The 23,626-nt window shown below is 42.4% G+C and overlaps 1 protein-coding gene across 1 annotated transcript in view; it reads right to left on the bottom strand.

Moving 5' to 3' along the window:
* POGZ (pogo transposable element with ZNF domain) overlaps window positions 1-19,495 on the bottom strand; it is a 26,137-nt gene extending 6,642 nt beyond the window's left edge. Inside the window, exons 1-9 of the mRNA XM_009700733.1 lie at window positions 19,372-19,495; window positions 7,119-7,294; window positions 6,261-6,369; window positions 4,973-5,266; window positions 3,974-4,177; window positions 3,092-3,201; window positions 2,320-2,654; window positions 1,219-1,373; window positions 622-722 (exon numbers count right to left, since the gene is read on the bottom strand). Coding sequence (XP_009699035.1) covers window positions 622-722; window positions 1,219-1,373; window positions 2,320-2,654; window positions 3,092-3,201; window positions 3,974-4,177; window positions 4,973-5,266; window positions 6,261-6,369; window positions 7,119-7,294; window positions 19,372-19,495 — 1,608 coding nt within the window. The remainder of the gene's footprint in view (window positions 1-621; window positions 723-1,218; window positions 1,374-2,319; window positions 2,655-3,091; window positions 3,202-3,973; window positions 4,178-4,972; window positions 5,267-6,260; window positions 6,370-7,118; window positions 7,295-19,371) is intronic.
* Between the last annotated feature and the right edge of the window lie 4,131 nt (window positions 19,496-23,626).

Below are 23,626 nucleotides of genomic sequence, written 5' to 3' on the forward strand. Positions count from 1 at the left end.
GGGGGCGCAGGGAGAGACAGGCAATGGAAAGCAGTTGGAATATATTAAAGAGCAGTTTCTCCAGGGTCTATGTAAAATGCAGAATTTGGCATAATCTGTTTTAACCTAACATATTTTAGAAGTTTCTTCTGTTTTTTTCTATTTGGAGGGACAGTGTTAGGACCTCTGGGTGCAGATGACGTGTTCAGAATCCATGCAAGCACAAATCTCATGGCAACAGAGTGTCAAGAAAAGGTATCACGCAAGCAACACAATCTCATCTGCTCCAGAGTGACAACTTCTCTTTATGGCACAGCAATTTGCCTGCAGGCTCTGGGATGAAAAAAAAAAAAAATTAGGCCCTGAATGCCACTGGGACTAAACAAACTTCTATCAAGCTGATCCAGCTTCCAAGTGCTGGGAACCAGCAGCAACCATTCCACTACTTGTGCTGCCCTGATATCCACTGGAGTTCTCCAAGTCCACATCTGGAAAAAAATGCAATGGGCTCCACAGCACTGTTCCATCGCCCGAGTCTGTTGTGGACCGCTATGAGCCACACATTTTGCTGAAAAGTGCCAGATTTCCTCTTATTCTCTAGTATGCATTTATGAAGTCCAGCCCCTAAACCACTTTTAATACCTGACAAACATAGGGCATCTCCCCAGGCTTGTGAGTGTCCTTCATGTGCTGGAGGAACATTGGCTCACTCTCGAATGCCCATTCGCAAATCTTGCACTTTGCTGTAAAAGAAAGGAAAAGCAGGTTAACAGCTGGGGGACAATAAAAACCCATTGCAAGTTTCTTTGTTAACAACTGTCCCTTAAAACAAACCAAGCCACCAAATAAACACACGCCCCAAAAAACTAGCTCTGAACTCTCTGAATTGGGTAGACAATAAAATACATTGAAGGGTTTCCAAAAGGCAGCAAAATTCTTTTAAACAAAATGGCGGATACAACAAGATGTCCTAAGGAGGAAACTTCATGTTACTTTAAATCAGATGTCAATCTGCTGATAACAATTATCTACCATGACATTACTATTGAACTCAATCTTTAAAATACTCTTGACAATGAATTTGTAGAAATGTAACTTAGATGGATTTTTCTGGTGGCCTACAAAACAAGCGCACCAAGGGGCAAGGCAGAACAGACGCTCCTTTCTCAACAGGTCTGCAGTTAATACAAGACAGAAACCCTCTTAAACCTAAGCAAACAACAGCAAAAATCAACTTACTTGTTGACTCATAGGGACTGTGGACATTCTCTAGGTGACACTGTAGCTGAAACGGAGTGGAGAACTGTCTGTAACAATGCTGACAGATGGTGTGGACATCCACCTCACCATTCTGCTGATCCAGTTCAACGTGGTGCTTCATGTGATTCATATATCTTATGGAGGTGAAGAGAAAGTATGTGAACAGAAATCCAAACATTTTGCATCTGTAACCCTGGAAGCATTATGAATGCTACACCAAAAGTTTTTTTGACAGCATTAAGATGTTTCCTTCTTGCTCTTTCCATCAAAAGCAAGCAAAGTCTCCTTCTATTCAGCAACCTCCCGCTCCCTAACTCTAGGGGAAGTTAAGAGGACAGATTTTGTAGTACAGAGGCTGTACTACTTGCTTTTGAGCGCTTCTGACCCCAACTTGGCATTCAACTGATGACGACAAAACATTTCAACTTAAAAGAAGAATCAGTAGGGCAGTTATCACACCACCACAGTAGCTTGCTCAGAAGAATACACTATTTCATAAAAATACTTTCTCCCTCTGTTGAAAAAGCATTGAATAAAAATGAGAAGATCAGTTCTTCACACAGAATTATTTCCCATTATCTACTAAGACTAGTGATGAGTAAATGAGACTTCTCTGCTGAAGAATATAAACGCTATTTATTCTAACCACACAATCTTCTTACAACTTTTGCCCTGACTGAACTGTGTGACAATGGGCAAAACTCTCCCTTTTGTGCTTCAGTTCTGGTCTTAAGCTATAATCACAGAATCCCAGACTGGTTGGGGTTGGAAGGGACCTCTGGAGATCATCTGGTCCAACACCTCTGCCAAAGCAGGGTCACCCACAGCAAGTTGCATAAAAACACATCCAGGCGGGTTTTGGATATCTCCCGAGAAGGAGACTCCACAACCTCTCTGGGCAGTCTGTTCCAGGTGTTGGCAGACTCTGCTCTGCCATCCTCAAAGTAGAGAAGTTCTTCCTCATATAATATGGGAAAGTTGGAGGGCCTGAGAGACCAATGCTTACAATTCATTTTTACTTCTGCAGATTAGAGGTACTCACAACACTGTAGCCTGTTGTGGCACATCGCATTCCCTTACCGTATATTGTTCTTTAGCCTCTTGGTGCAGTGTGGACACCTGAAGGAAGTCGGAACCTTGGGGAAGTTCAGTAGCTGGCTCACTTTGCCACCATCTCTGCCATAGTAGAAATCATCTACTAACATAATGAGCTTACTTTGCGATGCGTCAACTACATTTTCACTTGGCTCTGGACCTTTAGCAGGTGGGGACAGCGCAGGGATAGGAGTAGAAGAGGGCGGCGATGCAACAGCTGTAGTTTTTTCTGGAGATGGAGGCTTTGCAGATTGAATATTTGGTTCAGATTCTAGAGATTTTCTTTTCTTGAGGAATTCAACCATTTCAGGGCAGCAGTACTAAAAAGAAAAAAAACAAGAAAAACACAAACACACAAAAAACCCCCACACATTAAACTGTATCTAGGAAGAACTATGTATGAACAGACAAAAACTAACCAGTACTAAGAAAAGATAGAGGAACTCTAGGAAACTCTTGAGGAAAGAGTAACGCAGAGTCAGTACCCAATTTTCTGTTTTGATTGTTTACTGATCTGTAAGATTAGAAAATAAATGCTTCTCCTTGCACCAACAGGACATGAAACTGAGGTCCTGCCTACTTCCAGTGAGGGATGCTGTGGAAGGTCTTCCAAGGGCCTCTCCTTTGCCTCTCCCTTTCTCCTAGTCATATTCTTCCTTTTCACAGAAGTCCCTGATCTAGGGACAACTACTATTCTTTGCACTCCACAATCACGAGCAATTATCCATTAACTGATCATCTTAGAATGGTTACTTACACACATATGTCCTCTTAAAGCTTCAGTGACTCGAAACTGAGCATCACATCTTGGGCAGACCTTCCTGCCACCATCTTGCAAATCAAATGTGGGAATAGGAGATGAACTGACTGTTAACAGGAAAAACATAAAACAAACCAAGAAAAATAGAATCCTTACACTTCATCTTAAATCTAGGCAATCTTTTTGGCACACTGAAATACTTTAATTTCAAGAGCTGTACTTTTAACTACTAACTAGACTGGAAGAGGCATGAAAAAGGCAAAAGTACACAAACTTCTGACAGCCTGTATGACAAAAGATACTCCCCCCAGTAGCTAGAATAAGAATAGGAGTGTCTCAAAATGAGACTTAATAAATTAAAAGAAAAAAAAAAAAGGACAAAAGATCAGCTGAAGTCATCTCCCCTTTTTCTTTAATGATTTGTTTGGTTTCTTTAATTGTTTGTTCACTTTGGTTTTCCATCAGACTACAATGCCTCATCTTCACCTCCAGCTGTAGTAAGAAACCCAGAATACAGATGACAGGAAATGTACCTTAAATCAACTTTTGGACTCCCAACACCTTAGGAAGGTGCTTGTTTTGGAAGAAGAGAAGCAAAGCTTTTATCCCTTTGCCACCTTCTGTGGAGTATTTCAGGTATGTGTATTCTCAAGATGGACACCAGTAATTTTGAAGGCAAAATAACATACATGAGCAAATATCCACAAGCAAAATATAATCACCGGATAAAAATGAAGAAATTAATAGGAAAGTTTTTCAAGTGCTTATCCCTATTATGAAATCTCAGTAGTTACAGGTCAACAGTTTTTCACTCCAGAAAATAAACTTCTGAATTCTCAGTAGAATCAATTGAGCTAAGACAGCTGCTCTAGACCGTACCTTTTAATGATGATGACGACGACGACTCTGAAACACTAGATCTCTGGGAACCATGCACAGGGCTGCTGTTGGAAACCACCAGCGGGCCAGGGCTCTGTCCTAACGAAGGAATGGTGTTCAGGGTATTCACTAGCTTAGCAACCTCATTGCTGTTCTCACCAGTCACTCCAGGTCTCTTCACAGTCACAAAGCTTGCAATACTCACTGCCGAGGGAACGGGCAACACAAGAATGCTAATAAGGAATCAGTAAGACCTGATCCACTGTGTGAACCCTGTCCTCTCCTAGTATGCCTTATCTCTTGCTCTTCTACTTTGAGCCTTCACCAAAGAAGTCCCTGATCAACTATCTTGTCCAGTAATGCAAAGGCTGGCAAGACCGGGAAAGTAAATTTCCCTGACCTTCCAGATCACACTCCAAGATATGAGCCAAGTCCCACAACGAACTAAACAGGATACGGATGGTCACAAAAATTATTTGTATTTCTTTTCTAAATGCAGCCATATATGATGGTGATTAAAGCTAAAATAGCCTGACTACTTGCTGCGTGAAGAAGTATTTTTTTTTTCCTTTTTAAATTATTTGTCACTATTCTTGAGCAATCATTTCACTCATGAATTCAGCCAACATAAAAAAAAAAAGCAATGTGGTTAGTTTCTGTTTGTGTTCATCATCTACTCAACTTCACCTTTCACAAAAATACAAGTGATGAACAAATAGTACTTTTCACTTTTGGGGACTTCTAACTGATGGTCTCGGAACATTGTACAAAACAAAATTCAACTAGTTCTCAAACCAAACTGGACATGATGGCAGGATTATCCTCATTTTCCAGGTTGGTAAGAGAGATTAAGCGTGAGTCAGCAACAGAGGCAAAAATAGAATCCAGGAGTTCTGACTCAACTTCTGTCTTTTAGCTGCTACGCCGTATGTTTGAAGATCAAATTATAGACAGTGTTACACACTTTGAGTTCCCTTGCTTTTCCATGGCAAGTCTTACCTAATTTGGGGTTAGTAGCTTGACTGGACTGCCCTGGCTGCTGCACAGTTAACTGTCCAAGTGGTGTTGGCTGCGTTGCAGTAGGAGTTGTGGAGGTGCTGGGAGTGGACTTACTTTGCTGTTGCGCCTGGGACTGTGGTACAGTGCTCCTGATGGTAAGCGTGGCCGGAATGACCGTAGTGAAAGTGTTGGTGGTGGGTCGGACCGGCATGGTTGTACCTGGTCTCACCTGGGCCATTTGAGAGAACACCTGAGGAACGCCAACTGCCGGTTTAACAAACTGGGTACCTGGGGCTTCAAAAATAAATGAACAAACAAGGTAGCTCAAGTAATCGAATTCCATTTCTTGCACAGTAATAACTGAGTGCAACCTATTTTCCAACACTGCTGAGCTCCCCAAATTCCCAGCAATTTCAGTGGACGTTTTAAGAGGTCAGCAGGTTAACTTCACTTCCCAAGCAGACTAAAACTGAACACGGATGCAGACAGAGTGAAGACTGTATTTACAATTTTTTTAAGCTGGAATTTTCCAAAGGCCCAAGTAGCTTATGAGTATAAATGCCGCTGACTTTCATGGGGCTCATAGTCCTAGTCACCATGCCCAATGGAAGCCCATGGAAGGCTTCTTACGGAGGACAACGGTGATCCTAGACTTGCAAATTAGTTTGTGGTAAGAGGCTTCGGAGATTCGTTCTGGGGAGAGTGAAAGGCAACACATCACTAGCACGGTTGCTTTGTTATAAGGCAGGTGTCCAGTGACATGCGAGTTCTTAGGCTTTCTGATGGTGCATGACAGGATTCGGTAGCAGAAATCAGTGTTAGAAAAATAATCCTCAGGGGGAGGCTTGGTTTGCAGACAGTTTCCCAGCACTAGCATGGCATGGGGAGATTTTGAAAGGAAGAGGGGTGGTCATGGGCTAGGACTCTGGAATTACGTTAACAGAGGAGGCTTTTTGAAGAGGCTAGATTACATGGAGCTCTGAGAGGCAGACATTCCTTCCATCTTGAAGTCTCTTACTCTGCAAAGCAGTTCGTTACTACGATCAAAGGGCCTACTCTCTGCTGCACAATGACTAGTGGAATTACAGCCACAAATACAGACAAATCTCACCTACCACAGAACTGACCCCCCCCACACACAAACACTTCAGAGCTACCAGATATGCAGGCGAAATCCACATTTCAAATATAGGTTGGTGTTTTTTTGTTTGTTTGTTTGTTTTTTTTTTAAACCCTTTGTACTCTAAAAAGAAACATGACAGAGGCTTTGGTTTGTTTCAGTCCTTACCTGGGACGAGGGTGATGGGTCTAACTGTTTGCCCTTGCTGTACATTCAGAACAATTCCAACTTGGTTCATTGTGTTTTGTACAGGCCGCACATTCCTCACAGGAAATCCCTGCAGTCAAATAGTACCATTACAGTTAACATACTGAGCATATCTGAAGCACTTTCAATATGAGCTTTCTACCCTAAAAAAAATAAATCAAACAAATAATAATAATAAATCACCACCCTACAGTACTATCATCTAGAGGTCAATTGAACTATGAGGCCATACTGTTCTTGGCCAGCACCTTACCCAACAATGGGCCACCTTCGTTATACTCTACAACATTCTGATATGCAGCCTCCACTCTCAAACTCTCCTTCCCTAACCACCTACAGAAATCTTCTCCCAGGTTTTAGCAAATGTTCAAAGAAGCCAGTGGACATTTTAAAAAAATATTTTACCTGCACATTTCCCTAGAAAATAAAACAAAGTAGTTAAGTATTCAACAAGGTCAAATTCACCCAGAGTGGACAGATCCACCTACAGCAGGGAGTCAGGCCCCACTGGTAAGGCTACAAGTGATCTACGCTGGCTCCACAGGACCCGTCGAGGTGTGGAACGTGACAAATTTTCTCAAGCGAGATTCAACTGCAAAATGACTAGGAACACAAGCTATTGCCAAGCACAGCTATTTCTAAATCTACATCAATCAAAAAACAAAAAACCAGCAGATTTCAGCTCAAGCGTTAGCATTCCCTGAAGCGCACAACCAAAGCACAAAGAGGCGCCTGATTATTTCTTAACGGAGAACAGCCTTCCATGGAAGAGTCCACCAGAACTTGTGTCTTGGCCATCCTGGCCGGAAGGGCACTCACCTGGGTTGTTATGAAGATGGGCTGGCTGGCCACTGGAGAATTTGTGACATGATTGGCATTCTGCATGATCTGTACAGGTCGTAATACTGGCTGAGTCACCATGGTGCCCAGACCTGAGGTCGGGTTCTGGGTAAGGATTAGCGGCTGTCCACTTTGCTGAACAAGAGGATTGCCAGCTGGAAGAAAAACAGAAACAGAACAAAAGTCACATTTGTCAGGTAAAAAGGCTGCTGCTTCTCACACACATTCAGTTGGCAATTTTAGTCTTCAGAATTTGAATGAGTTTTCCAGAGTATGCTTTAAAAGTAAACTTGTGAAAATATCCAGCCCTTCTATATATTTTTTTAATATTCGTATTTAGGCTAGGATTTTCCAAGCTGCCTAGGAACGAGGTGTTCCAAACCCTGAGCCTTGAGTAACATCAGAGACTGATCATGATGGCTTCTACGTGCCCTCTGAACACAGCCACAGCAGCTAAAGAAAACATTTTTTTCTAGTCTCATTAACTATCAAGTAAAAATTCACCTTCTGGCAGATACTGGGAAAACTTAATGCTGAACCACTACAACCCCTGGCACGGGACGTGTACCAGAAGTAGAGCAACGCTGGAAGTGTCTGAACAGCATCAACCATCACAGACAGTCACGGACACCGGAGTCCGCCAAGGGCTTCAATTAACCAGGAACAGGAGGTCACAAGAATTCTGAAGCAACCTGAAGTTACCTTCAGCATCCTCAGACAGAAAGAGGACTGTGGGACAGAACCTTCATGAAGTGATACGCAAACTTAAACAAAGAAGGAATTAAAAAAAAGAGATCAAAAACATCTGGATCACACTGAAACGTGACGTTTAGTCTGGCATCATAAGAATTCTCTTAATTCAAAAGTGAAACATCCTGCTTGGTAAAAAAAAGTTAAGATGGGGAAGAGACGGTAGTTTCATCCACTGAACTCAACACCCTTAGTACCACCCAGCACACAAAACATTTCACACAAGTCCTTTGGTACGAGAGCACGTTCATATAATTGCAAACAACCAGGTTACTGCAGTTTAGCAAGACACCAGGTGTCAGCTGAGACCCGCTGTCTGGGGGTGCTCCTAGCCAGCTTCACTGGGAAGGAAAACCACTCAGCTTAAAACATCTTCGTAGGGTTTCATACTAATGGATTTTACTTAGTATTTGCTTGTTTGACAATAACTTGCACTTTACACTAAGCAGCTATAACTTGATTCCCTGCAACCATGCCGACGTAGCTGCCAGGAGTTCTAACGCTGGCGTTACCCACCATCGTGCCCAGAGGGATTTCCCTGACGGATTTTGACAGTATACATCCTCTACGGACTTGCTGCTTATAGATACAGCTGCCTAATAACTCTGCCATGAGGTTCTGTCCTCAGGTACGCATCACCTCGTGAAGTTTTGACTGCTAACACCCCATGACCACTGCTAGTTACCTGCAGACAAGAAAGGTATCCTGTTGCTTTGTGAACCGCTAACTGTACGGACTGAGGTCACCTCAATTTTTTTTTTTCTTTTTGGGGTGGGGGGTGGGGGCAGACTGCAACAAGTAGAATTGTTCAGTCATTAAAGAAAAGCAAACTTTGCTTCTTCTGGTGCCTTTTTTTCCTTGTACCATTCTCCCCTGCACAGTTGCCCAAGGGCCATCCGTGATCTCTGACTACTGCCAGGAAAATCCACATTAATCAGCTTCTGGTCATCTCAGTTTGCACCAGCCCAGCAGACACTTACTAGTAGTTGGCCCCATTTGTCCCACGTGTGCTCCCAGTTCCACAAGCTCTTACTTGCCAACCAGAGCAGACTTACAATATTTGCACAGAATGAGGAAATTCAAACCCAGGAATATTGCCCAGTTGCTTCTGGCAACTTCAGGGCTAACGTCGCACCAAAACAAAGACTGGAAGAGTCTCCCATCTACTGCCAATGTTTGCTGGCACCCGAGATGGCAAAGGAATTAAAAGGAACAGAAAAGATGAGGGAGGAGGCTGTGAAGAAACATGCTAGTGAAAGATGGGATTAAATGGTCTACAACCACCAAGGTACTGGTTTAGAGAACCCAGAGTAAACCTTTGCTACCAAACAACACTAACGATGCTCAGCAGACGACTTTTGACGTTGTTCCCCTTCAGTGGCCAGTCTGCTGGAGGGTGGACACAGTTCTCTGCTCCCACACACCACGTTAGCTCAAGTCCGTGCTGCGGATCAAGTGAAGATGTCACCACAAAGGTCAGCTACTGCAGTCTGCATACACCCTCTGACAACGCCAACTTTAATAACTCACAGCCAGACACTGTCTTTTCCACAGAAATCTGCCTCACTTTGCACACAGGGTGGTTGATGGTCAGGGAACAAATTAGCGCTATGTGGGAAACGAGTTGATGTCTGTACACACCCGACTCTTGCACTGTAAATGATGGAAATGTGATCAAAGCAAGGAACCACCAAAGAGAGGGGTGTTCTGGTACCTAAGGTTACTGACTATCACCTGGCAAAAACTGAACCTTATTCGACTAAGCAGTTTAGCAAAAAATCTTACTTTTTTCTTCTGGTGATCGCTACATCTTCATCTCCCAAATGCATATTACAGGTGACGTGTAGTGTGGTGCGTTGACCCTGGCTGGATGCCGGGTGCCCACCAAGCCGCTCTATCACTCCCCTCCTCAGTAGGATGGGGAAGGGGGAAGAAATAAGATGGGGAAAAAAAACTTGTGGGTCAAGACAAAGGCAATTTAATAAAGCAAAAGCAAAGGCCACACACTGAAGCAAAGGAAAACAAAATACTTAAACAAAAGATTTATTCTCTACTTCCCATCAGCAGGCGGGAAGCAGGGCTTCAGTACGCATAGCGGTTGCTCCAGAAGACAAATGTTGTAATAACGAATACATCCCTGCTCCTCCTTTCTCTTAGCTTTTATTGCTGAGCAGACACCATATGGTATGGAATATCCCTCCAGTCAGTAAGGGTCAGCTGTCCTGGCTGTGTCCCCTCCCAAGATCTTGCCCACCCCCTGCCCACTGGTGAGGCGGGGAATGCTGAAGAGCCAGCTTTGGTGCTGTGCCAGCCCTGCTCGGCAGTAGCCAAAACACTGGGGTGTTATCAGCACCTCTCTGGCTACCAACACACAGCACAGCACCCTGAGGGCTGCTGCCGGGAGAATTCACTCCATCTCAGCCAGACTCAATATGTGTGGCCAGGTCTAAAGACAGAGAGGAACTACAAGAGCAAGCGATCTGCACATATAAAATACGTTACTTTTCCTAAATATCATGGAGGAAGGAAAAAAAATAAAAAAAATAATAAATTCAGGCCACAAGTATTTCAAACTCAACTCCAGAAAATGAGATGGATACTTACTTGGGCTTCAACTCCTTCTTCCTCACAAAGTATAGCTCATTCACGTATTTGTGCCTATGCCCTACTCAGTCCTGCTATTACTACAATCCACGTCTTGAGGACAAAGGGCTTCCAAATCATCCGAGGGAGGCGTGATACAGGAAGCCCCACAGCAATCTTTCCTCCGTGGATTTGCAGCACAACATGATACAAGACTGAAAGAACATCCAGGTTTCTTCAGGGCCACATAATGGTCCAACGTCACTGAAACTGCTGATGTTAGAGGAAAGGGTGGCTGTACCTGAACAGCAAATGTTTCCTATGTAACTGTGTAAATCCAGGAAAAGACCCGCTGCATGCCAAAACGTTCTGACCCACAGCCAAAACAGCTTCTTTTAATGGAAGATGCTTTACACTGACAGTCTGGATGCTGCCTGGCTGGCAATCCTCAGGGTGTACGATCCAAATGTTTTCATGATGATTATACTAGGCAGAAACAGTAGGGTAATGTAAGACTACATCAGACGGTTCAGATCCAAGCCACACAACTGCCTGGCCCACACTGCATCTTGCCTCGCTTTTTCAAGTGCCCTAAACAGCGAGAGGACTCCTGGAAAAGAGACACCAGTCCCCACTTTCAGGGCATGGGGCGAGGTGAGGGGAGGAAAAGAAAGCAAAGCATCAATCAGCAAACCTAACCTCAAACCGAGGATGGAGATGCTGAGATGTCATGAAGGCTAGCAGCCCATCTTTGACCATTTTCTTCTTTAGGATAAAAACCAATAAGCACAGACCCACTACTGTCTGAACTCTGTGCATGCCATCTCCAATCACAAATGAGAAAGAGGACGGGCTTCTAGCCTTTGCTGTTTTATAAAGCAAGGTCTCTGAAGAGGGATAGGAAAAACCGGAAGGAGTGAATGAAAACTAGACACAAATAAGACTGGATTTGCAATCTTTAAAAAAATTCAGAGAGGTAATACTGTCACAATACTCCTGAAAAGCAGGTGATTATCAGAGAGAACAGACAGAGCAGTTGAGGAAAGAGAAAAAAAAATAAAAGGAATCTTTGGATACTTCTATCAGGTTCTGAATATTTACATCCTACCTAGTACCTGATGAAGGCCCAAATCCAGAGCATCAGCAGATCATTTTCTCCTCCTCAGTGTCTCTAGGATCTTACTTGGCTGACAAGGAGCCCACAGTCAGCCCCAAATCTTTCCAGAAGCGGAGACCTTGCCAAACACTGGAAGTCCGTGACCGCAAATAAGAGGTCTTACATTGCCACTTGAACTTCCATGAGAAATCCTGAAGACTGAAGCTATGATGGTTAGTACGAAGGCCACTGTTCAACCTCAAACGGAGTGTGACAGTCAGGTTTCCAGTTCCTTCTGGCACTCTGGAGTTTACAAGTCATCTGGGAAGACTTGTACTAGTTTAACAAACAAAAGATAACTTGGGTTTAAGTCCATTTTAAAGCTGACAAAGATCTTCTGGTCAAATCAGTTCAATGATTTTGACTCTTTTCTCTCAGTGCAGACTTGGCAGGTCCCTGCCATGTTGCTCTCTCCTGAAACACTATCATTACTAGAAAAAACAATAGCAGAAGCATATATAAATACTCCAATTCCTTACCAGAAACTGCAGGTTCTTTTCAATGTGGCCAGGATGGACACAGTTGTATGCCCGTATTTTATTTTTTTTTATTTTCCCCAGGCTTTGGTAGACTTTCGTAAGAAACAATGACAAGCCTTCCACAGTAGCATGTCCAAGAGCGTGCAGTACTTCTCTTAGATTGTTTCCAAGGAGGTCTGTAAGGTTTCCACAGGTCGTGCAGCACTTTAAACTCACCAGCCAAGACAGATGCTCATAGATTCACTACTTCATCTAGGGAGAATGAGGAGACCATGGCAGAAATCAGCTGCTGGGAAAGAACAACTTACGTTCTTCTCTCTTCTCCTCCTGCCTCTCAAGGGTGCAATTTTCCAAGTGGCTCGCTGGAAATGGCTTAATTTGCTTCTTGGAGGAAGGCAATTTAGACCTAAACACCAGCTAATGACGCAAGCCTCCTGAACAGCCCATTTAGTCCAGTGATCCTTGTGCATCCTAGGCCTCTTCCTACACTTCTTGAACTCCTCCTTGACTTCCAGGATGCTACCAGGAATGCAGACCGTAGACATGTAGAAGAGGAGTTTCCTTATCCTCTCTCTCAACTAAGCAGAGCGGAGACGCTCTCCTCTAAAGGAGAAGGCACTCTTGTCGGATGTGCTCCATGCATTCACAGGAGAGGCTGGACTGACCAAGCCTCTTTAATCTGGTACTCCAGAAACCCCATACGGATGATCTGCACTTCACAACAGTGTGATCTTCCTAGAGAAGGCGGCTAGTGCCGAGCCTGTCAGTAAGCTACTGTGAACGACCAAAGCGCAGAGATAGGGACCTCAACGGCACAGCACACTACGCCATTGCCAAGGAGGTTGTCAGTGCCGAAGCTCCTACTACTGACACAATCCACAGCAAAATCAGTGATAAATGGTTAGGACTGGTGTCAGTACGTTATGATTTAGAAGTTACCATACACGCAGGCTTTGAATTCAACACTTGGGGACCAACAAAGGTCCTCTCAGACTTACGAAGGGTAGACTAATAAGCCTGGAATGACTCAATTCTGTGATGACTTTGTTCTCCAATGAATGGCCCTCGGCAGCCAGCACCAATAGCCAAGAAACATATGGACACACGGTTAAGGCTTTAATGGCAGGTGATCTGGGCATCAAGTGGAGTCAGCCCATGAGGGTACCCCCTGAAAAATAAGGGATTATTGGGGCCAGACACTTGTAGGTATCTGAGGAGCCTCTTCCATCGTTCTTAGGAAAAGCTCCTGTCCTCTCAGAATTCGTTTCCAGACAGTACGGCAGGACAAGCACTGCTCCAACACATATCCTTCAAGACACGGCAAGCACAGGGAGCAAAGCTAAGAGCAGCTCCTGCCATAACACCACTCCCTAGATGACAAGTTAGCTGAGCTTGATGTAAGCAAACATGTAATTTTTCTCAACAAGAGAGGAAAATTATACTAAATGTTACATACAGGTTAGGGGAGAGAGGGATTCTGGGGCAGTATGCAGAGTAAGCATGCACTGCAAGCGTCCAGTCACACTGACACAGGCAGTAATTTAAACTAGACTAAGTTTTTTCACTTCCCATCCTAACTTGACCTAACCAAATAGTTACGCAATTGCTGCATATTAAATATAAGCACAGTATTTTTCTGCTATAGTTTCTATATTTTCAGGACAAAAAGCACTTTGTGATTCTCTTGGTGAGAAGAATTGCAGGAATGTAAGTTATATTTTTATCTGCTGGTGGAATTATTAAAAAGGAGTCAAGTCGTCAGGCTGATGTGCCATGTGGCACCCATCTCATTCTCTTCTCAACAACAGTGGGGGGTTTTTTGCATACGAGGACTCTGGAAACCGACAGTGTATGTTATACCAGCTAGCCATGCACATATATGTAATGTAAGAAAGAACTGGTTTGAATGGGATACAGGTACAGCTAAAATCAACCAAAGGAAATTAAGGCAAGAAAAAATTAGGCCGAGCATCACTTCAAATATATTTAGCTTTCAGTAATTTTTCCCTTTATGTCCCAGTAATTTGAGACATTTAAAAACTAATCTGCAGGGAAAAATCTAGATCCAGCAGCAAGATGGAAAAAGATAAGCTAAAAGATATTTCCATCTTTAGTTTGGAAATCTTGTTTCTTGATTTTTGGACATGGGGTCATTTCTATCCAGTCCAGTATGCACTTCTGCTCTGCTCATTCAAAGGGGAGCTGGTGGCTTGTGTACATCAACCTTAGGAAGTACACCACCTCACAAGAAATTCAAGTTTGTGTTTGTTAACATCTGGTCTTGTAAGTTAGATATTTACCAACATGGACGCTGTGATTTAAGAAAAGGATAAACTTTAGGTCTCCAGGCTTGCTCATAAGTGAATTACATCCTAGAGAGGAAAAAAAAACCAAATCAACAAAACCTTACACTGGGAGAACGGATAGATTTAATGGGTCTTTTTCAGCCCTAGCTTGTAAGTCTTTTTAATTAATGTAAAACAAAATGCAAGACGACAGCCATGAGCATAAAAAACAGATTGCTGAAAGCTGGGATGACTCCAGACACAGCTCATTTCGTGAGCATTCCACATAGTCACAACTTAAACTGGGATGTGACCCTCAGTTACTGGGCCAGCAGAGACTGCAGGGACTGAGGAGGTGACAGATGTCCCTGTGGCACTTTGCCACTCAAAATCCTCACGGGCATCAAGCCAAAAAGGATTCCCCTGCAAGTCAAAGTCATGTCATACAAGCTGGTAGGGACTCGACAAATACAATACTCGGGAAAGAGAAGCCCATGCTGTAGGCTTTGGTTTGCATTGGTTCTGAAGTTACCGAGCCAAGCTACCCTCCGCTGCAGCAAGGCAATCAAGAGGAGAATTTACTCCACCATAAAAACCAAAATGTTCCAGAGTTATGCAAAACCAAGTATGTTTCTGTATTTTTTCACCTAACAGTATCCATCCCGAAGCATTTAAAAAGTCTACCACTTGGTGAAGGGGAAGGGCCACGTGATGGTGACCAGGAACACACAGCACTACCAACAACATGTTCCTCACACCCATACAGAGTTTATTTCCATCCTAGCAGGCCAGAAAAACACAAGTATAACCCAGGTCCTCACGCCTACCCTGAGAGATACAGCCCTAACCCGAGTTTTGAATACTTTGATATTGAATACTTTGTTTCGACAATGCTAACAGAGCTGACCAAGCTGCCAAGTCATAAATTCTGCCTATTTGGAAAGAAACTGTGTCTTGTGGCCATGAAGGTCATTTCCCTCCCTCCTCTCTTCCAAAGCAGACCAACCACACCTCCGAGATTTTCAGATTCTTTCAGCAGTCTGAGAACAGTTCTCTGATCAAACATTACTTAAGAAATTCTACAAACCCTCCTTAACACAGACTTGCACTGTGGGGCAGAAAGAGATCCCAACATGCGATACCGCAGCACGAGAAGGCAGCAAATCCAGCGTGGTTCTGGCAGCGGTGCAAGGTGCCAACGGCAGATCCGGCAGGGCAATTCCTGCGTCAGCAGGCAGCCCAGCAAACTGCACTCACCACTCGAGTCACTTCCACAGTGCTAATTTACGGTTAGATGACACACTACAAGAGATATACAAAGTAAAAAGGACTATGGAAAGTGATAGATGGAGTCACACCAGTTAACATCCCTGCCTGACTTCGACTTTTAACCTATGGAGCAAAATCCGAAGGTATTAGTTCCCCAACAGCTTCCACTAGTTCCGTTTGCAAACCAGAATAAAATGATGGGCATATAAAAGAAGACGATCATAGGTAGCTATGCCTACAATTTCATTCCTCTAGTACAGACTAGGGTGATTAACGTCTAGAAACGTAACACCAGCTTTTCACTTTTCAGGGAAAGGGTGCTCCAAAGCCTGCAAGGAGCTAAGCCATTAGGAAAACACTTCTGTGTACCACATACACTAAAACAATAAATAAACATATTTCTAGCTAGTCTGCAGCAGCAGTACACAGCAATCCTCCTCGGCCTCTAATGCTCTCGCAGCCCGGAGAGGATGCTGGGCACAATCAGGCTATGCAGCAAGGCACTGAGAAAGGAAGACAAAACCATCACCGTTTGTTTTCTCTTTCAGGCTTCCTCTCTACATTTTCAAGTCAGATGATGGAGCCCTGGATTAGTTTCCAGAGCTTACCATGGCTCTTATTTTCAAGACAAACAAATAAACAATAAATAAAGGAACAAAGAAGGAAGTTTCTCAGACTGCTGTGATTCTGCACAATCCTTTCAAATTTAAGATGTGAGAAAGGCCCCTCCAAATTAGATTCCTGTACAAATCCCACCAGTTTTAATGGTATCTAGGAATCCTTTGAATAGCAGATCCTATGGGGGCATATCTGAACTTGCCAGAAGCATATACAAATATTTTACTGACAAATATACCGCTGTTAGCAGATTATTTTTTTAGTAGCCACAATCTTTTTCTTTTTTTTCTACCATTACTCTAATTATAGCAGTGATATCACCAAGTCTTAATTAATTTCTTGCAATTGATCTAGAACATCTGTCTCAAATTACTTCTATTAGTAAAGCTATGAAATAATCATCACCAGTGTATTACGTAGTGATATCTAATACATTTGGAGTTCAAGATACTTTTAAGACACTCTCAACAAAGATATCAGTTTCAAATAATGTATAGAATCTTCCTCATTACTTGTGTGTCTGGTCAAATTTTACTAAAAAATGATGCAATGACTTTCAGGGGAGTTTGACAAACGTATTTTCACAGCTCCTTAATCCCAAAGGATCCTAAACCCACTTTATATTTCAGTATACTAAGTTACGCAGGGAGACTGTTTAAGTCATCTCTGAAATGAAGCATGATAACCCTTTAATAGCAAAAAACCCCAGAATTGTTCACCTTGGAATTTGGCCAACACATCAGTGTAACACATTCACTCTTGCAAAACACATCGTGATGCACCAGAGTGACCCTGAGTAGTCAGGGCCTTCATTTTATATCTTACCTGGAGGGTAATACTAGCAGTGGTAATTTCCACTAATGCGTAAGGACACTGGATTCAGTGCTTAGTACAACTCCCATCCAAATTCTGCCCTGACGCCTCCCTGTCGAGCGTGCAAAATCTCACATGCTCAGAGCACGTGACAGCACGACTGCAAGCAAGCCTCGCACTTCCCCTCTGCACCCCAAACCGCTCTCAATACTGAAGGCGTTTCTGCTTACCATCGCTGTTCACAAATATTGTCACTAGCGTCTCCTTAGCACTGTTATTCTGAGCCCCACTGCTACTGACTCATGTGGCTGCAGAGAGATTACCACCTATGGATGCACAGCCAACAGCTGACAGAGGGGCAGAAATGGGCTGCAGACTCACCGAAACTGCTGGAAAGGAATGGCATAACTGTATGTAGAAAAAAACAGAGAAAGCACAAGTTGTTTGTAGAGACACCATACCAGCACACTGCTTGGTTGTGCTGCCATACTATTACACTAAGCAAAATTTTTAGCTTCATACAATAGTCCATACTCACATCCAGCTTCTTTAGCTCTGTATTTTCTAACAGCACAAGCAAGAGAAATTTGACTTCAAAACCAATATCTCAGTTTTATCTCCATTCCAACCTATGATTTGAACCACCTTCTCCTTCCAAACACCTTCCTACCTTGATTCTGTAAATACCATTCAAAGTAAGCTCCTTCTAAGTCCTCCCTGGTAGGAAGGCCAAGACGAACCAGGTGACAGCAGTCGGCAGCAGAAGCAAACCCTTCCCCAAGCATAGACAGTCTCATTCTACTCACCTGCAATTATCAACAAGCCTTCCAGAGCCCTGAGCATTGAATGCTTCCACAAACACTCTGTGTTAACCACAAGCTGTGTGTAACAGCTACTGCTAAGGAGTTAGCAGCGCTGACCACCAAGAATGCTCCCACAGCCCTTCACGCTAGGATCACAGTTCAGGATTGCAGCAGCCAGAAACACAAGACATGTTGGACGACCATCGTTAGTTACTCCTGGCCTACGACAAGACATGGACCCATCTCTATTCCAGATATTAAGCTGACGCTTTGCTTGATCTTGACCAAAAAAAGTAACTGAAATGGCTGAACAAAAGCCTAACTTACTAAACGTGCCAGCCTACTTCACCCACACACATAACTGGGGAAAGAATTCTTTTCTCCATGCACCAGACTCAAATGCGCAGCAAGAAGCAAAGGGACAGCAAACAGAAGATTTTCTTATTGTAGTCATGTTTCATTTACTCCTGAATTGTGAAGTGCTCATCATCAAGGTTTAATTTGTATAAGATAGGTATACGCACAATGGTTCAAGTCACTGTGTTGATACCAACAGAAATCAATGATCAGAAAGTATCATCCTTGTATCTTTATTTAGTCAGGGTTCCATTACAAATTGAATGATTATATAGCATCTGAGAAACATAAAACCTCCGATCTGACAATTACTTGCGTTTACGAGTCCAAATTTCTTATAATGAGAGAAAACAGTGGATAACAACATCCTGAACTGCACATTAAATGCAAACTCTGAACATCAAAGTTATGCATTTTTCCATTTACAGAGAACAGGCAAAAAAACCCTCCCAAAACAAAAAAAGAAAACCAAAACTGAAACCGATTTGACTCGTGATTTGATATGAGTAATAATAAACTAGTTTTAATCTCACTAGTTTGACTATGTAAGTTAAGTTACAGGAAATACAGTTCACCAACTGAATACCTGACTTCCTCACGTATTTCAAAACTGCTAGAAGGATCAAAAGTTAATCACCATCAAATACTGATACACACTAAAGCACTTTGTAGAAGATAATGCTTTTTCTTTCATGTAAATTATCAATTCTCTACTTTTAAGAAACTACTACTTTGGCTGTAAGACGTGAATAACTTGGCCAAAGTTTCCTTCTCGCTTTTCAAACAGGCTATCCTTTCCAATACCTGCAGCAAAAAAAAATAATAAAAAATCTTCCTTACTTCTTTTGCACAGAGCAAAAAGCTGTTTCCTGCCTCCTAAGCTACTTACTCACAGGACACCTGGCCTTGTGCAGCACCACCAAGTCAGCTCTGCCCAGCACTCAAAAGCTCTGTTCACAACTAGAGACACTGAGATTTGTTACATTACTTATTAACAGGGGTTTTTTTTTGCTATCAAATAGGACTACTTACTGGATAGGATGTAACCAATGACTGCCATTTCCCTCTAAATTTTAACATCAGTAACAGGAATAATTCCAGACTAAAATAGTTAATTACCCGTAGCAGTTTTATCAACTGAATTATAATCCTCAACAACAGAATCTTCAATCACATCACTGATTTTCTGCCATGGTTCCAGTTCCTCCTCCTCACATTCCATAAAAAGGTCCGTGTCCGCCATCCTGCAAAGGGAAAAGAAGAGAAGCCTTTATTGGAAAACTGTGCTTTGTCAGGCAGCAACAGTCATTCATTATAAGAAAAATTCCAATGCCAGAAATACGAACAATGTTTTTATTTCCCAGTATTCCAAAGAAAAAAAAACCACCACCACAACAAAAAAACCAAAACAAACAAAAAAAAAAAAAACAAAAAACTGAGTTGTATATTTTCAGGTTCTTTCTTATTCCTCTCGTTAGAGAGCTGACTCCACATCCTACTTCAATAGGTTGTGCTTCCTTTTCAGATAAATTTGTGAAGTTGGTGCTGAAAACCCTTGGTTTTTACTTAAAGTTGCAATGGTTTTGCCTCTCTTGCACAGGAAAGCCTAACAGCTTGGAAATCAGAAGTCACTGCCCCAAAGCCCAGTGCCTTTAAATAAATAACTGTGACTGAAAGAAGGAAGAATCATGGGGGTTTTTTTGTTCTGTTCGTGGTTTTGAATATTCTAGGATTACTGCCAACACACATGACAGAGATCGAATATCCAAGCTTAAATGAGTAAAAAATGCATGCACAAATGTGCAAACAGTCCTCCGCTAACCTCAGCTGACCCCTCCAGTCGGACCTGCACGTACCCAAACCCCCGCATGCTCCTGCAGCCCCGGCTCCTACCCATCTTCCTTGTAGCAGGGAATATGACTGACAATTATGAACTAGTTCAAAGGAAAAAAAAAAAGTAAAGGGACTTTCTGTAATTAGATCCATAGTTATTGTCTTTCAACTCAAACAAATGTTCTCTTGATCTCCGGAGTAAAGTACCCAATTTACCTTTTCCGCACTATTCGTTACTGGGTATAACCATTACCACACTTATTTAGAGAAAAGTCACAACAGGTAATTCCAGCCTGTGTCGTCTCTCCTCATGAATAAGTCTCTCTCGTTCTTGCCACCAATCTCTAAAACTTCTATTTTGGTTACGGCTCCGAGAGAAAGAGAAGCAGAAACAAAGGCAATTACATAAGCAGAGGGTGTATCACTGCTAATATAACGAGGTTATAACATTATAATTCACAGTGTTACTTTCTGCTCTGCTATTTACATATCTTCCCACTTTGTTTGCTTTTCTGAGCACCACTGCACACAGAACACAAGTTTTTATGGATGTGCCTCCAGTGAAAGTCAAGTATTTTCTCCTGGGACTGCATCTAATCTAGACCTCACTGATGTATAAATCTGTATATGTTTAAAGTTAAGAGTTCAATTAAACGTTCAGACCATCAAGCCAGAATTAAAAACAAGATGATTCACAATTAGCAACAGTTGCAAGTGTCCTAGAGGACATCTCTTCTCAGAAGGTGGTAGAGTCACCTCCAAAGGTCTCCAAAAAGCTGATTTTCACTACTATTGCTGAGATCTAATCGAGAGACACGCATTTCCAATCATGCTTTGACAACTTACAAGCCACTAAGCCAAGCTGCCGAAAGGGCCTTTCTCCCAGACCTAGTTTCGCATTGTTTCAGGATTTGGTCGCTTCTAAACTTCACTTACAAATGATGCTTATGCAAAATTTTAATTCTCCTTAACAATACATTTAGGAGTCTTTAACCAATATGCCTCATTCTAGCTCAATTGCATTTTTAAAGGAAATCTGAATTGCCTAATTTCTCACCTGGGTTCACGCCAAAAAAGAATCAATTCTTTCCCTCTACTCTCAACCACTAGGAAGGCTGGCGAGCAGAACAAGCGGCAGTTCTGTACTGCAGCTGAAGGGGAATCAAGATGTCTAGGAGGGATTTCGCTCCTCTTGATTACATTTTGGTGGCAAAAGAGTGTTACGATCGCATTTTGTCATCTCTACTACCATTTGACAGCCATAAAAATCTGATGAGAAATGTTCTGAGACAAACTGGCCAAAATAAACAGCTTATAATAGGGGACAAGCAAGAAAATAATCCCACTCACGTGCAGACAATTTGTGTTTTCAATAGCCACAGAAAACAGTGCTGACCAGAAGGCTTAAACACAGAGTAACATTTATTAGCTCACTGTTGAAAAACTAGCAGAGACGTAGCTTTAAAATATAAGCTGGATTAAGTAACCACAGAGCAATTAGATTGTAAGTCTCCTATCATTAAGCTATGTCTACCCTTCTTATCCTAACGCAGTCATAATTCTGGCCACACAAATGCTGAACCTGCTATAAATTTCAGTTTGTAAATCAGTCTAAAGCTAGGATTTACAGGAGTGGCTGCTGAGACTGTGGGTGCAACCACCTTGCGCAAACGCAATTTTTAATTTTTATGTGTGTTGTGCCACACTAGCTATAAAATGCAGAAGCATGATCATCAGGAATTTCCTGAAATACAACACAAAGCCAAAACAAAATTTCAACAAATGCTGATCTGAAGTAACTGTCTTAACCAAGTAAGTCTCAAAAACCAGTAAGAATTCTAAAAACTTGTTAATGTTTGCCACATTCAAATTGCCAGCACTGTTTCTGAAACAACACATACCGTTGTTTTCCCCTAGATACAAAGACAGACTCTCAGACTCTCATTTTTCTGTGTTGTATTTGTCTAAAAAGGATTCGCAGAGCTTATACTGCCATGCTGTCGCATGATGGTGTTTTACTAAGAAATACGCATTTTAGTTTTATGCTTGGTTATACTAATACATGTAATTCTCACTTCTCGATTATGTTTTTTGAAGGACTATAACACTCATTTTAAGAATAACATAAAGAATGATATTTAAAGGAAGTCCACCACACTACTCATGTTCAGCAGCTGATCTTTTTGTTCCCCACTTCCCCAACATCCATATCGATAAAAGAGCAAAAGTCATTCGTCGAAGCCTGCCATCACTTCCACGAGGATACAGAGCAGTGGCACTTCTACCCAAACTGGTTGATGCCTATTCGCACATACCCCCATGCCTCACAATTTTGTGTATTTACAGTGCAGAATCTTAAATGATACAGTAAATGAAAACATTTCTCTATCATTTCACTTTTGATCTCTATGAAATTGGATTTCCCCTTTATGAAGGCCTTTAAAAGCAGATAAAAGGCCCCAAAGTCCAACCCAACTCACAAATAACTTACCCGTACCAAGACTCCCTCTTTTAGGGGGACCTAAATAGACTGCTCAAATTGAGGGTGCTCATAGGCTATCAGGAACAACTCTTGGTAGAGAAATATTATCTAGTATTGTGATTTTACAAGGGAAGTATAAAAAGAATTCTGTTTCTCTGAACACAGATAGAACAAGAGAGAATTTATTTTCTCACTGTTTCAAGTCCTTCTCAGGCAACTTTCAACCTAAAAAGCACTCTTTCAGGAACTTTAAATGACCTTGCCTCTTCCAGCTGTCCTCCACGTGCTCTGCTCTGGTATTCTGTCCAGACATGCAAGCACATCTCCACAACTGTTTTCTCCTCACTCTTATCACACCTTCCCAGCATGCGCTTTGAGATGAGAAAAATCCAGTAACAGCCCAGGCTCACCAGGTCAGGCAGTGGATCCACCACCAAGTTATCAGCAAGCAAAGGGGCGTTTAACGGTTCCTCACGCAAAGTGCCGCGGCTGTGCTGTGCGTGCTGTAACACTGCCCAGAGCACAACCTTGAAATGGGGTCCAGAAAGGAGCTAGAAAATGTGATCTTCAAGAAAAGATGGAAAAATCTGGAGTCGTTCAATCTATAGAGCAGATTACTGAAGCACAATAAACTTCAGACGGGTAAAAGGCTACTGTGAAGTGGAGAAAAACAGTCTGTTCTGCACATCTGTGATGGAGACAAGAAATCAAGGGCTCAAAGTGAAGAACAGAAGATTCCAACTTAAGACACCAAAAAAAGCTTTGAGGAATAAAGATGAAGCACTGCAACAGGCTGCCCAGGGAACTCATGAAATCTCCAGTTCTGGATGCCCCTGGGAACAGGCAGATCTGTAAGAGAAGGTATATATACTATAAGGGAAACAAGGAGAACTAAATCTCTTGTGTGGACATCTGAGGCTCCATTTTTCTACAGGACTGTATAATTCACTAACTAAACGTGTATTACCAGGTATTTTTGCATTACTACAAAACAGCAAGTATACTTTAGCTGTTGACACTGAGGCTTTTGCTATAGGAAGCAATTAAATACTCCTGTAA

Source organism: Cariama cristata, unplaced genomic scaffold, assembly GCF_000690535.1.
Source record: "Cariama cristata isolate BGI_N322 unplaced genomic scaffold, ASM69053v1 scaffold10345, whole genome shotgun sequence".
NCBI classification, from domain to species: Eukaryota; Metazoa; Chordata; class Aves; order Cariamiformes; family Cariamidae; genus Cariama; species Cariama cristata.